The sequence below is a fragment of the Mytilus trossulus genome, chromosome 3 (assembly GCF_036588685.1).
Source record: "Mytilus trossulus isolate FHL-02 chromosome 3, PNRI_Mtr1.1.1.hap1, whole genome shotgun sequence".
NCBI lineage: Eukaryota > Metazoa > Mollusca > Bivalvia > Mytilida > Mytilidae > Mytilus > Mytilus trossulus.
The window spans coordinates 76,447,289-76,463,408 of record NC_086375.1 but is presented as its reverse complement, the minus strand read 5'-3'; the positions used below and the strand labels follow the sequence as shown (position 1 = coordinate 76,463,408).

General features: G+C 30.3%; 1 protein-coding gene across 1 annotated transcript in view; it reads left to right on the top strand.

Annotated features, from left to right (window-relative positions):
* Positions 1 to 16,120, top strand: part of LOC134712458 (tetratricopeptide repeat protein 13-like) — a 31,334-nt gene that overhangs the window by 10,693 nt on the left and 4,521 nt on the right. The window contains exons 5-22 of the mRNA XM_063574009.1: positions 1,026 to 1,096; positions 1,556 to 1,621; positions 2,580 to 2,672; positions 3,206 to 3,322; positions 3,796 to 3,909; positions 4,803 to 4,885; positions 5,457 to 5,598; positions 7,040 to 7,144; positions 7,749 to 7,815; positions 8,542 to 8,701; positions 9,687 to 9,858; positions 11,097 to 11,136; positions 11,616 to 11,754; positions 12,078 to 12,161; positions 12,756 to 12,837; positions 13,537 to 13,652; positions 14,242 to 14,374; positions 15,550 to 15,629. Coding sequence (XP_063430079.1) covers positions 1,026 to 1,096; positions 1,556 to 1,621; positions 2,580 to 2,672; positions 3,206 to 3,322; positions 3,796 to 3,909; positions 4,803 to 4,885; positions 5,457 to 5,598; positions 7,040 to 7,144; positions 7,749 to 7,815; positions 8,542 to 8,701; positions 9,687 to 9,858; positions 11,097 to 11,136; positions 11,616 to 11,754; positions 12,078 to 12,161; positions 12,756 to 12,837; positions 13,537 to 13,652; positions 14,242 to 14,374; positions 15,550 to 15,629 — 1,864 coding nt within the window. The remainder of the gene's footprint in view (positions 1 to 1,025; positions 1,097 to 1,555; positions 1,622 to 2,579; positions 2,673 to 3,205; positions 3,323 to 3,795; positions 3,910 to 4,802; positions 4,886 to 5,456; positions 5,599 to 7,039; positions 7,145 to 7,748; positions 7,816 to 8,541; positions 8,702 to 9,686; positions 9,859 to 11,096; positions 11,137 to 11,615; positions 11,755 to 12,077; positions 12,162 to 12,755; positions 12,838 to 13,536; positions 13,653 to 14,241; positions 14,375 to 15,549; positions 15,630 to 16,120) is intronic.

The window sequence follows — 16,120 nt, the reverse complement described above, 5'->3', positions numbered from 1 at the left end:
ATTATGTAAGATAAAGTATAGCTAGTATAACAAATTGTGAGGTTTATAAAAAAAACAAGGTAGGATAAATTATGAGTAGAATCACAAAATCCTGAAGCTTATTAAAAAAAAGGTAGAATAGATTATGATTAGAATCACAAAATCCTGTCAGAGGCTGATTTAAATTAGTAAGGATAGATTATGACTAGAATCACAATATCCTAAGGATAAAAAATAGGTAAAACAAAGAATTGCTGGTATCACAATTGCTGAGGTTGTAGGTATGTTAAACTTTGAAATACTGAGTACTTGTATTAATAAGGGTTTTCTCACTTACATGTAGGTATTTATAATTTAGTAGAAAATGCTTCCAGGAAGTTTTCAAGTTATAATTGCTAACTTTATTATATTGTGTTATTAGTATGGTGTAATGCAGTACATTTAAATTACATTAATACAGCGTTATGTAAATAGTTATCCTTTATACATGTTGGATCACTGCTGTGACATAATATTTAAATTTTACCTTAAAGATTATGAAATCTAGCATGTCAATACATCTACACATGAGAAAAACATTTTCTGTCAGATTTTAATATATTTTTAAAATAATTATAATATATTTCATCTTATCAAGCAAAATGAACTACACAAATATCTTTTATAATTTGTTTGTAATTGTCCATTTCAACATGATGAATGATTTTCTTGGTATATCAAGTTCTATAGGTCTATGCATGTTTATTTATAAAGGATTATATTTTATTAAAATCATTAAATATTCATACAATGTTTATTTGTAAAAGAATCCTTATTGTCAACTATTTGTACCACTTATGAAGGAAATATGAACAAGGAAATCAAGATTTAACAATGTTTCATTTTCATTTTCTGTTTAATGATAACATTAGAATGGACAACAACTATGTTCTGTAGAGATTTTTTGTGTTATATGCAGTAGATATAGATGTCATGAAATTTTGCTTCGAGTAATTGAAATAAAAAGAAGAGAATGCATCCAATACTTCATTTATTATATTTTCCAGCTTTAGGATTTGTATTGTTAAACATGGGAAGTTATGATGCAGCAATGAAGACATTTAACGAAGTTTTGTATGTAAGTAAATGTATAGTCATTCTTATATATGTAATTAGTCATTGTTATATCATAGTGCATGGAACATAAATGAATTTGAAAACAAGAAAATAAATTTCAACATCTGATATTATGTTTGAATGACCAAATGAAGCATAAATGGGACCCAAACATAAACTTCTACCATTTATGCTTTCTTATGCTTCCTTTGGGCTTTGTGTTAACCACTAGCCTTAAACATTAACTTTTAACAACCTGACACCAATGAATACAAGAGACTTTTTTTTTACAGATTATTCCTGACACATCATTTGTGGGCATATACTTTCGTGAATATTTGTATTTCTGACTATTAAAAAAATTAATGATTTAATAGTTAAAGTAATATGCACCAATAACCTTTGGGAGATATTAGGTAGCACCTGCCTTATGTTAATAACTTTGTATGTAAAAATCACTTTTCTATGCATTTTGTTTCAGGAAAGTAATGATTTAAAAGGTGCTTACTATGGCAGAGGAATGGTGTATGCCAGGCGAGGTTTACAGGTAAATTGATTACTTTGCAAGGACATGATGTATCCTAGGTTAGGGTACAGGGAACTTTTCTCTAATTGTTGAATGATGTATCCTAGGTTAGGGTTACATAGAACTTTTTACATTGATAATGGAATAATGTTTCATTGGTTCAGGTTACATGGAACTTTTTTCTGGTAGTGGAAAACTTTTACCTAAGTGGTGGTTATGGGTAAAAAAGATGACTAAAAGGTTTTTTGTTGAGATTTAATGAAGTTAGCAAAACAACGAATATGATTACCAATTTGATACTTTTATTTGATACTTGAATAGTGAGATCTTGCAGTAATTTATAATTGGTAAACAGATATTTGTTATTTTTTGTAATTAAATGTGAACCTAGTCTACTGTGCATTTGTAAATCCCAAAATTAGTTTCTTTTTCGCCAACTTTAATTTGTTTCGACCAAATGATATGAAACTTATACACAATGCTTATTACCACAAAACACAGATCAATTTGATTTTGGTTTGCATCCCTTTTTATTGTGCTTGACTTATGTCCCTTTATAACATAATATGCAATCAGGGGCAGCATCTGTGTTCAATGAACACATTATCCATTTTTTTTTTTAATTCATTGAAATGTTTCCACTTTCACTTGATGCTAAACTTCTAATTTTACAAAGTAAATTCCCCCCAAACTTAACACATTGTAATTTCAATTTTTTAATCATCTTGAGAACCACTTAAGTTTTTTATAGTCATGGATCCTGCAGTATAAGATTTCTCCTCTATAGAAAAAGTGTAAAACAACAAAGAGCCTAATGTACAAATTATTTAACTTGTTGCAGTTTCTAGAAAATATTAAAAAGAAACACTTTGTTTTGTAAAATTATGAAAAGAACAAATAATCTATTTGGTAAAACTTGTATATAAAACTATTGAAATACCTTGGATTATACCATACATCTGTTCCCTCTATTCACCAGGAAAAAGCCAATGCAGCTAAATCTATCAGAGAATTTACTGAAGTCATACACAGAACAGAAAATTTTCATGAACCATTTGCAAGAAGAGGGGAGGTAATAGAAGATATATCATAAAGATAAAACAAATATTACTAGATACATCATAGAAAACTTGAACACATACTTCTTAGTGACTTGATTAAAATAATAAAATTCTCCGTGTCTGAAAAAAAAAAACAGAGAAAAAACTGTACTTTAAATTATATATGTTCCATGATGTCAAAAGCTTTGTTTTATACAGAAATTTCTCGCTGTATTGAAGACCCTATGGTGGCCTTCAGCTGTTTTCTGCTGTTTGGTCAGGTTGTTGTCTCTTTGACAAATTCCCCATTTCTAGTTTTACAGGTTATTGTACAGCTTTCACCAATGAGCAAAACCCATGCTATGTAGTAAGCTATAAATAGCTTTGAGATAACACAATGAATATAAAATAATTTAAAAGTGAAAACAAACAGCCTTTACATTTAAGCTAATTTTATTTAACAATTATGAAAGATGGCATAATTTTAATCTATTAAAGAAAATATAAGTTTTTGAAGTTACTGCAAACATTATAGTATAAATATCTGTTTAATGTTATTTTGCAGGCTTACATGGCAATTCGTCACTACCCTGATGCTTTGAATGATTTCAATAAAGCTATCAAGTTAAATGCTCCAACAAGAATCTTTTTCCTACGAGGAGTTGTAAACCTTTTACTGGAGGTAAGATTTTGTAAATTGCATTTGAGTTGTTAAATAAATCCAAGAGAAAAGAGAGACAACTCATAGAAGACATGCATATTAGGAATTATTTAGTATTTCCATTTTATAGCTCTATAATTTACAATCCCCTTTTTACGTTGAAGGTTTTTTAGCACATTTTAAGCACATTTTAACTCAACAAAATTGTCATTTCCTGGACAATTTACCATTGTCATGATGCATAGTTTAGATAGAAAAGGACCTCAGTTTGCCCTCAATAGGGGTTGTTTTCCTTTTTCCCATTTGAAAAAAAATGAAAGCAAAATTGGTAATTTTAAAGTGGACTATTGTAATCATCCTACATCAATTTTATTTAATGATTACTTCAATGATCTTCCTACTAATGTTGTGTTCTGTAATTTATTTTTTTCCCTCATCTAGATATAGGATTTCTGTTCATTTTGATAATTACTCATTTTCATTATCTTTTGTAGAATTTTTCAGATGCAGAGAAAGATTTCAAGTTAACATTAGATAAAGACAGTCCTACATATATTACCAATCTGTACCACTTGGGATTAGCACAATACTATAGAGGAAGAATTCGGGTAAAGTCTATCTGTCAAATCTTTACTATGTGATTCATGTTTAAATAAAGGTTGTTCAGTATTTCAAAATAGTATGAAAAAAACCAATAACGAAACTGTTCTTTGCCTACTGTGTTTAAATACTTTTAGATTTGTATAAAAGTATTTATCTGTTTCATAAGTTTCATAAATTCAAAATTATGTCCACTGTCACCACTTTGGACAAAAAAAAATATATATAGAGATAATGCTGAATTAAGTAAATAGTTTTATCTGGAAACAGGAGTCTGATATTGTATTTGGAATTCTATACTATGCACTTTTTGCAATGCACTTTTTGCGGGTTATAGTTAATATAACAAGATAATCTTATATGATTTACATATAAGGGAATATGTTGATATCATTGATAGAGAGAACTTCAGGTAGTTGATCTTAATGTTGGTTATTTGTTGATTGACGACGTTGACCGGACTTCTTTTCATAACCAATGTAAACAATATACAATTTATGTTTGATAGAGTTAACAATTGTTGAAAAATATATTCCCTTTCTCCAATTTTAAAGAATTATAAGGATTAAATGCCTTTTAAAAGGAATTTATTTGTGTATAAACTGGACCAAGTCACTCACAAACATGTCATAAAAGTCTGAACTTTGGACTTTTATTTGTTTGTGAGTGAATTGGTCGAGTTTATACACCAATAAATTCCTCTAAAAAGGCGTTTAATCCTAAAGTGTGTTACTTGAGTTGAAAGTAATGTAATAAAAGATAAACATTTTAATAACTTAAGTCATTATACCTTGCTTTATCAAAAATAATTTTTATTTTTTTCATGCCAGTTTTAAGAACATCAAATTTTACACCGTATTCAAAGGAAATGTATTAGTTTTTGATCAAATTAACTTTTCAGAATGCAATAGAAGTATTTAAAGAGGTATTAAAAGTACAGCCAGATCATATTGATGCTTGTTCCAGTGTAGGCCAGGCTTACAAGTAAGTTTTGTTATGTATTGGATGTAAAGATACATGTACATGTATCACAAAGGTCAGGCTAACAGGTCAAAAAGAAATAGATTTTGGTGTAACACTGTCCTTCCATCTTTCCAAATGTTCAAAGTCAGTAGTAGTTCATTTAACTATTTAAATAATTAGTGTAGGTCCCTTCAGGTCTTAAACCATGATGAATTTTTTTTCAATTTTCCTGATTGTGAAATAACTTTTGAGTATATTTTGTATTGGAAAAGTATGGGCACACCAAAATAACAATTTTATATTTGAGTGGAATCATTGTTAAAAATATATATATTTTCTGAAAGCTTCCCAAAGCTGTTTAAACAAGGAGATATAGATATTAATTTGTATAATATCTGCATTTTCCCCAATTTAATGAAATATACATGTATATAATATGCCGTCATAACATTGTTAACTTTGTCTAACTGATTCATATTTCTTGGTTTAAATCATGTTTCCATATTTCAGGCAAATTTGAAAGAGTTCTGTGTGGGTTTGTATTGGAGATTTTGCATTTTTTTTTATAACATTCTTACTTTGGTATTTTCAGAGAACTTGGTAATTTACGAGCAGCAAGAGGAAAGTTTAACAGATCCTTAGAAATAAATTCCAATCATTCATTAACCTTACAGTTGAGAGCAAATATGTATTACTATAGTGGTGATCCAATGAAATCTTTACAGGATGACCAGGTAAGACGGAGTTGTGTGGATGTGATTATAATTGTCACCTGCACAAACAAATGCTGGGGACTAATAAATATCTGGCATTTGTCTTGGGGTCTGTTTGTCTGGTCTTTTTGGTGCTCTCAAGATAATAATTTTTGCCAGATTTTATCTGATTTATGTCAACTTTTGCCAGATTTTATCCAATTTATGTCAAAGATTTATATGAGCATTGTTTGGAACTAGTTGAAATTAAGTGCCTATCAAATCTTTTTACAAGAGTTGTGTCCCTTGGAAATATTAATTGTATTGGAGTAGAATGCCTGCATTTCTCAAAGATATTTATTTAAAATTTAATGAGAAAAAAAGTTCAATTTAAGTTATTGTTCTTGGACAGATAAAATCTGAGCAACATTGACTATAAAATTACCGGTAAGCTAAAAAACAAATACCTTTAGTTTGCATGAATTTATATTCTAAATAATCTCTAGAAGAATGTACTTAATTCTTATAATTCTCAACCCATTCATTTGCAGTTTTTAATTTGGCTTTTGTTGCAGAAAGCTTGACATAGGGAAAGTGATCCAGCTACGACAGCGGTGTTAGGTAACTTCCTAAAAGCTTCATATTTTAAAAGGTAGAAGACCTGGATGCTTCATACTTTGTATATGGATGCCTCATGTTACAAAGTTTCTGTCAGTCACATGTCCAATGTCCTTGGCCTAATTTGACTACTTGAAAAAAAAAACATTTTGTAATGTTAATATCTCTCTTACTATTAGTAATAGGATAACCATATTTGGTATGTGCTTACCTTGTCCAGTACCTCATTTCATGGATCAGCGAACAAGGTTTAGTTTTGGTGGTCAAGTCCATATGTCAGATACTACAAGCAATAGGTCTAGTATATTCCGTGTATGGAAGGACTGTAAGGTGTACATGTCCAACTGGCAGGTGTCATCTGACCTTGACCTCATTTTCATGATTCAGTGGTTATAGTTAAGTTTTTTGGTATGTTTTTCTTATACTGTATGCAATAGGTCTACTTTATTTGGTGTATGGAATGATTGTAAGGTGTACACATCTAACTGGCAGGTGTCATCTGACCTTTACCTCATTTTCATGGTTTTGTGGTCATTTTTTTAATATTTTTTTGGTTAACGTTAAGTTTATGTGACAGTTGTAAAAAAGCACTTTATATTTAGGACTATCAACATAATATCAATGATTAGTAAAGAAGGTGAGACATTTCAGCATGTGCACTCTTGTAATTATTTTTTTTGGCTTGTTTTTACTATCAAATTATTAGTTAACTAACTTAACTTCTTTTCATTAAGGAGTGAGCATCTGTTTTGGCTTTCTGAAATCCAAATGTACAATTAATGCAATAGAATTAAAAAAGAAAACACCTACCACAATTTTACAAAGCGAATTTTGCATGTCATTTAAGTTTTTTTTTCATCTACAGAAATGTTTAAGTGTAGACCCAGACAATATACACTGTCAGTATATGGAAGCTTTGTCATATATAGCAACTGGTAAATTCTATGAAGGTTTAAAATCAACAACAAAGGTAAGGTCAAAGTTAATTTCTTTGTTTATTACTTTAAGACTTTCTGATATAATTTATAAGAAAGGATAAGATGTATTACATCATTGTGAAAAATCACTAGGCACTTGGAAAAACTGATTGCAAAAAAAAAGTACTGCTATTCACAATTTTATAACTGATCTTCATCTCAAAGTCACAATGAGGACTTCAACACAATACAAAAGCTGAACCCCTGTTGTGAAATCTCAATAAATATTTTATGATGCGGCAAAATACATGTAATCTTCATGATATTTATTAAATTTATACTATAATATCATTAACTACTGTGTAATGCATATAACTTTACCATAGTTCAATGTTAGAACATAATGTTACAACTTCCTCATGAAATGGAAATGTGGAATATATGTCGACAAGACAACAAACCATAGAAGACAGTTAAGCTAACAACAAACAGAAACCAAGCTTCAGTCTATATTTGCTGTTTCTGTCAATTTAATTTTGTAATTAAATATCAGTAAAAAATAATTTCATAATACATGTAAATAAAAAAAAAAGTTTTAAAGAATTGTTATAGTGTATTAGATCATTTATATCATCATATGAATTATGTCATTATCAGGTAATGGTTAACAATATGCCTATGATGAAAGCTACTCCTGAATTTTTGCGAGCTCATTATTTAAGAGGTATGTAGATGTAAATTTGTCACAAACATTATGATGCAAGGTCTTTTACCTGTAATTATATACCTACATGGAGTTATTTTCTTTAAGAACAATAGGTCATTTTTTTATGCCCCATTTATTATGCCCCATTTATGGACAATATGTTTTCTGGTCTGTGCATCCCTTCGTTTGTTCGTTGGTTTGTCCTTTCATTTGTTCTGCTTCAGGTTAAAGTTTTTGGTCCAGGTAGTTTTTGATGAAGAAGAATTCCTATCAACTTGAAACATAGTACACTTGTTCCTTATGATATGATCTTTCTAATTTTAATGCCAAATTAGTCTTTACCCCAATTTCACAGTCCATAGAACATAGAAAATGATAGTGTGATTGGGGCATCCATTTACTATGGACACATTCTTCTTGAGGAATCAACCTGGAGTATACCAAGTCTCAATGAAATTTGCTTTAAGGCATAAAATGAAAACAAAAAACCTTAGCATTCACCTTTCACAAACTAAGTGTATGCAATAAATTACTTACAAATTGATTATTAATGCATCAGAAAATAATATCCACCTTATTGTGGTCCGAAAAAAACTAGAATGGAAATGTTGCAAATCTTTGCAAAAAATAATGAATTTATAAAATCAAATTGCACTGATACCTAATTATCCAACATAAGTGTAAGGCTAATAAGGCTAGTAATTGAAATGTACTAGAGCTACAACAATTAATTATATTTTACAGAATACGGAAGATATCTACATGCACATTTAGAATATTCTCTAACAGATCTGAAATTGGATGAAGATTTAAACCATGAATTTAAAGATCGTTGGGCAAAGATATCTCCATTTACATTTAAAACACAATATAAGGAACAACCGGGTCTTCAACCAGAAATACCGTAAGTAAATATGCTTTAAATAAACTTTAAAAAAAACATTTGGAAGAGGCCAAAAAGGATCAAATTGAAATAAAACACAAAAACAAAAAACAAAAAATCAGTTTCTGAAAACTTTCCGAAACCCAGTACTCACAGTACATACTGCTAGTTCAAACCAAGTATTGACAGCTCCTGAAATCTAGTTCAAATCATGTACTCACAATAACTGAAAGCTAGTTCAAACCATGTACACACAATAACTGAAAGCTAGTTCAAACCATGTACTCACAATAACTGAAAGCTAGTTCAAACCATGTACTCACAATAACTGAAATCTAGTTCAAATAGTGTACTCACAATAACTGAAAGCTAGTTCAAACCATGTACTCACTATAACTGAAAGCTAGTTTTAAATGCAGTATTCACAGTTACTGAAAGCTAGTTCAAACCCAATACATGTACTATCAAGTTACTGAAAGCTAGTTCAAACCATGTACTCACAATAACTGAAAGCTAGTTTCAAATGCAGTTTTCACAGTTACTGAAAGCTTGTGTGAACCCAGTATTTACAGTAACTGATAGCTAGTTCAAAACTCAGTACTCACAGTTTTTAAAGGCTAGTTCAAATCATGTACTCACAGTTACTGAAAGCTTGCTCAAAACCCAAATAAGGCTGATTTATAAATAATCTTCTCCAAAGTTAAAGGAGGTTTGAATGTAATTGAGATGCACTCTGATTGATGTTCATATAAGCTTCCTTGGACAAGAAAAAAGAACAACCCTCATTATTACTCTAAATGTAGAAATTATTGCATGCATTTATATCCCCCAATCCTTTAGCATTTTGGGGGATAATAAAAATATCGCAATAATTTCTGAATTTACAGATTGTTATGGTATATTATTATTTTTCAATTGGCCTAAACTAAATAAAGTTACCAATACTCACTTGTTTCATGCTATTTCTTGAACTCACAATAAATATGACATATTCTTCTTATTTCAGTGATGTAAATTTATTGCAATTTGAAGAATTAGATAAAAATAAAGAAATATTATTATGTAAGGCTGATGCTGTTGGTAAAATGATGCAAGTCAATACCGATGGTTATACACCTAATAAAAGATATAATTTAGCCATGGGATTAGCTTCAATACACATAGCCCAGTTATTAGAGGTAAGTCAATAATTGTCTCTGTAACCTACACCTAGTGAGATTTATTACAAACTGTAGAACATTTGTATCTTCGCCCTACAGATGGAACATAGCTGTTTTAAAAATAGTTAATTTTCAAACATTCTTCTTTTCTTCACTGTTACTATATAATTACATACTTAGTTATTGCCAGATTCATAGCTGTTTTATTAAACAAGTTAAAAAAAAAAAGAACCATTTTTCATCATCTCCCCTTCATATATTGTTTTTGCATTTGAACCCATAAAAAAGGTACAATTTTTACCAGATTTTTATAAAACTTGTATTATAGTTAGTATCAGCAATAACACATCCTCTATGGCTGGACAATTCACTTTTGTTTAAAGAGTTATGCCCTTTGGATATACCGTATAGCGGGTTATTTTTCGCGGGTGTAAAATTTCGCGATTTTCATTCAATAAGGTATACGAAATATTTTGGCGGTTATTATTTTGGCGGATTCAACATTTTCAACATTACCTTTGCATGTACACTTTTAAATTGGCGGGATTTATTTTGGCGATTTTATTCTATCCGCAAAAATAAGCGAAAATTTACACCCCGCTAAAATAACCCGCTATACGGTATTAAATTTATTGAAAATGGCCTTTTTAGAAGCTCTCTCACAGGTACAATTCTTGTCAGATTTTTATAAAACTTATACAATAGGTTAAAATCATCAATATCTCAGACAAGTTTTATATTGGTGAACAATCAACTTTTTATGCCCCACCTACAATAGAAGAGGGGCATTATGTTTTCTACTCTATGGGTCCATTCATTCGTCCGTCTGTCTGTCCATCCATCCTTCAGTCTGTTCATCCGTTCGTCCCGCTTCAGGTTAAAGTTTTTGGTCAAGGTTGTTTTTGATGAAGTTGAAGTCCAATCAACTTGAAACTTAGTACACATGTTCCCTATGATATGATCTTTCTAATTTTAATGCCAAATTAAAGTTTTGACTCCAATTTCACGGTTTACTGAACATAGAAAATGATAGTGGAAATTTCAGGTTAAAGTTTTTGGTCAAGGTAGTTTTGATGAAGTTGAAGTCCAATCAACTTGAAACTTAGTATACATGTTTCCTATGATATGATCTTTCTATTTTTAATGCCAAATTAAGAGTTTTTACCCCAATTTCACAGTCCATAGAAGTTTGATAGCTTTGTTAATGTAATATCTTATTTCAATGATCCTTTAACCTTAATTAACCAATTTTTCAGGCAAAATGGAAAGGATTACGACAAAATAAGCAACAAATGGGTAAGTTTTGAAGGAGATAAAACATTATTATTTTAATTTTTATTTTTATTGCCATTAAATAAGACATTTATCAATTCTGTGTTTGTAATATTTTCATAATATTTTTATTGCAAGCTGCAACAGTGTCTGGATTTCATGTAAAAAAAAATGAAAAACAGGCATATTATGATATATATATTGGCACCCTCATGTAAAATAATGACACACATTGTTGAATACATTCCCAGAAAACATTGTCATTATATAGAACAGTGTGCATGAAACTTTCATGGGAAAATGTATTCAAAGCATAGTAAGTCAGAATAACTGTTGATATAGAATTGTTACTCTTTCAGAGAGAGTAAGTCAGAATAACTGATGATATAGAATTGTTACTCTTTCAGAGAGAGCGAGTCAGAATAACTGTTGATATAGAATTGTTACTCTTTCAGAGAGAGCAAGTCAGAATAACTGTTGATTTAGAATTGTTACTCTTTCAGAGAGAGCGTTATGGCGTGATGTATTTAACATAGCAGTACAATACAGACGACTGGTAGATCCAGAACAACCTGTTTTATGGTTAGATTTAATGACTCCTCCAGATAATGAAAATTACAGAACAGAATTTAGTTTTATCAGGTAATTTTATCTCATATGGGCAATAGAGCCTTTTCAGTCTGTTCAATCATTCAGTTTCATATGTCTGTTATCTAACATGATGGTCTGAATGGAGTTTTACAGAACAGAGAATAATGGACAAGAACTGCAGAATAAAAGATTAAAGAATAATAAGGTGCTGAAAAATAAAGAATAGAGAATAATGGGCAAAATAAGATATTAGAGAAAAAAAACAAGCTTAGATATGTCTGGCCTGTTTATTTTCATTAAATAAGGTAACTCATTGCCATATTTCTCTCTTTCTCTCTCTCTCTATATATATATGTATTTATTTTATCTTTCAGGGGATCTGTACATAATATAAAACTGATGCAATATTTTGATTTGGTGTTCAAACTGGCGAAGACAATGCTTGAACATTACTCAGGGTTAGTATGAGTAAAAATCTCTTTTTATGCCCTATCGTATTTTTATGCCCCATCTACGATAGGGGCATTATGTTTTCTGGTCTGTGCATCCGTTCCTCCGTCTGTCTGTCTGTCCCGCTTCAGGTTAAAGTTTTCGGTGAAGTTGAAATCCAATTGAATTCAAACTTAGAACACATGTTCCCTATGATATGATCTTTGTAATTTTAATGCTAAATTAGAGTTTTAATCCCAATTTCACGGTCCACTGGACATAGAAAATGATAGTGTGAGTGGTGCATCCGTGTACTGGGGACACATTCTTGTTATCTGATTATAACAAAGAAAAAAAAAATTATGTCTACAAGAATCAAAAATAGAAGTTGCAGCCATCACAGCAAATTTTAAAGTTTTGTTTTGCTTAGGGTTGACAGCAAACTACCTTTATGTCATCTAACCTTTAGCTTAATATATTTATGTCAAAATTTCATTATTAGTTTAGTAGTAAGTATTGTTTAAGTTAAAAAAATTATCTATTCACAAATATATTTACCAGTATTCAAATATAATAGCTGTAAAAATGTCAAATAAAACAAACATTTTTTTCTTAATCAACAGGAATGGAGCAGTGTTTTATCCTGAATTACAAGATGACATAGAAAAAGCTAAAACAGTTGATGATCTTTTAACTGTAGCAAGGGTAAGTTATAGAATGATACAATATCATAGTATTGAAATCATTACAAAACATACTCATATTACTCTACTGAAGGTTGCATTCAATTCTTTCCCACTCTCTTTCATGTTTACTTGACTATTCTACTTTAGAATGATTTTTGATTTCATAAATTAAATGGTTTAAAAGATAAACATTGGTGTAAAAATAATGTTGCTCTTCAAATTTTGCATTTCAGATAACTGAAAAAAAGATTGAAGAACTATAGATATTTTTGGGAGGGCGGTAGACTTGGGTCAGTAGTCCGAAGAATTTAAATTTGCCCCCTATAAAGATCAAGTCTCAACCTACATTTTACACATCATAACTAAAATATTGGACAGACCAACAGAGAACACTATTTTGCAACACCTAACTCCTGGGATAAGCCAGTATATTACTCTATCCTGTTAAGTCAACATTAATATATGTTATTATTGGTCCCTCCTGACAGAAGGTGTGCACAGATAATGATTGAATCTTTTATCATTAAGATCAACTAGATCGATTAGACTAATATTGTTTTGGTAGCAGACTACAATGCTTTCTTTGATGCATTCTCATGCCAGTTTAAATGTTTGTAGGTCGCTATCTGAGCTGTGAATATCTTCATTAGTTTTTAAACATTATTCATTTTTTTTACACAAAACATGTGGTCTATAAAGATTGTGCATTTTTTTACAGAAGCGTCAAATAAATCAGCATGGCTTTATGGTGTCTACACAAGTACCCAGTAGCAGAAAAGATGGCAATAACAATAATAGATTAGATGGAGCAATGTTAATATTGACAGATAGCTGGTATGTCATTTGTTAAATATTTTATTAACAACTTTTTATGCTCTAAACAAAAATTTTGGGTAGTCACCACAAGCATGTTTGTCCATCCTATAGATGATAACTGGAGGTCCTTTGGAAAAGAATTATACCACTGTGTAATTACATTCAAAGTCATGATCTATATTCACTGTTTAAGTGTTTTGCTACAAAAGATATTACATATATTTTCAGTTGGACAACCATTCACTTTAATGTGAGATGTCAACATTGCAGACTTTTACTACCAGATGTGTAATTTTCACAATTACTATTCCAGAGTTCAGGTGTAATACCACCATTGAATTTCCCCTATTAGTCTTTGTTAAATTTGCACTTTTCAAAAAAATGTGCAGAATTTATCTTTGTTTCAAATAAAAAATACTTTGCATGACAAAGACCTTAAGTCAGTGGTCAAGGTCACAGCAATAACTGATAGACTAAAATTGGAACAAAATGTTTATGTCAAGGTGACATCTTGAACAATACAAGTGTTTCTAGCACCAAATTCTCTTTCTAAATAACTCAATGCAGTGACAGGGACTAGAAACCGTATTGTTTTTTGTTTTTTTAGGAGTACTAAAATGATGTTTGCTATCCATGTTGTACATTCCAAGAGTCGGACATCAGCATACCATGCAGAACTAGATGCAGTATTCAATCAGTTACAGGAAGAAATAAAAAGGACAGGAATAACTAAATTGACAGTATGTACATTATTTATGTTATATATTTGAAGAGCATACAGTATTTGCATTCTGTTATGTTGTTTATCTCTATGTACATTTGTATGTCTCCTTGTAAAGGTTACAGTTAGAAGGTAGTTTGATAGTATAACAGCTAGAAAATAACCAGTTAAACTTCATGCATTGTATCTTTTAAAAAAATATGTCAAATGGCTGAAATTGCCCAAATTTCATGGTAGAATATTAACAACTTAAATGTTTCTGACGAGGTCCATTTTTAGGGTTAAGTCTAAAGATATGTTGGTTTAAAACAAATGTGATGTCAGATCAATTTTCTATAGTAAATGCAACAATATAAAAAAAAGGCTCATTTGCATGGTGGTTTTTCAAGAATGGACTTAAATGTGAGGTTAATTATTGCGATTTTAGAATATATAGAGAATAATACATGGCAAAATCTGTATCATATGTCGTATCATCCTGAGAGACCAATATCAGCCCAAGGGCTGATATTGATTGAGGATGATACGGATTTTGCCATGTTTTATACGCTTTATCATATATTTCAACAAGAGAGTTATATTATATGAACTGTTTTCTGATCCATAGCACTGGGTTACCTTTAGTTCTACTTTTGTCTTGTTTTAAAAGCCTTAAAAGAACTGCTCAATTACTTATCCAAAGCACATGGGTAACCTTACAATTTGTGTTTTATTATTGTATTTTTTGTGTGTGTTTTGTATTTTTTATGGTTGCATTTTATAGTGTGCCAAAAAACATGAAAACTTGACGTTCGTGACATCACATGTACATACCAAACAATGGAGTCATTTAATAAATTGTGTCATGCCCTAATGACCATTTGACCTATTTTAAGGGAAAATATTTCTAAAGCTCACATAAATAATAACTGACTTTATGTAAAAAATAAAATAAATAAAAAGTAGGGGTGTGATAAAGGGTAAAGGGTGTGCATCAAAGTTGCCCAATACGGATTAAACAGGTGGCTATTTATCAAATATTCAAAACTAGTGTATTTACTACTAAACATATGATAAATATATGTATCCTATATTAGAATGAGATTTTCTATGACCATACCCAACAGTCACATTACTCGCATTAATAAAAACCTCTCAATAATTTCTGAATTTACAGTTTATTAAAGATTTGTACACATGATTGTTTTATTTTAGGATGTGGATTCTGTAGTGAACATCATCCTAACATTAGTGTACTATTTCTACAATTTAATGCCTTTAACCAGAGGCTCCTCGTAAGTTTACTTATAATAGCCTATTACTATACAGTATTATTTAGTTAGATATACCAATGTAGTCATGACATAATATTTTTTTTTGGATTGAAAGCATTGTTCAAATTCTTTTCTAAGGCATCACCAAACAGGATGTAGCCAAGAATTTTCATGTTTGTGAACATATGCACAAATGAACTGTGAAAATTTGTATTATATCCTATTAGCTCACCTGGCCTTTTGCCAAGTGAGCTTTTTCCTTCACTTGGCATCTTGCCTCGTTAACTTTCACAAAAAAGATTTTTTTGGGGATGAAAAAAAAAGGCGATGGGAGGGGGGTCAATTTGCAACAGCATAGTGTATTGCACAAAAGAAAAAATTGAATATGAATTCAAATCATATAACCAATTATAAGTTCTTTGACTATAGTTATTCTGTGTTAGAAACCTATTATGTGTAAACTATTTAATTACAATCCAAATGCAGACCTGTATCAAGTGCTAATTTTGTGT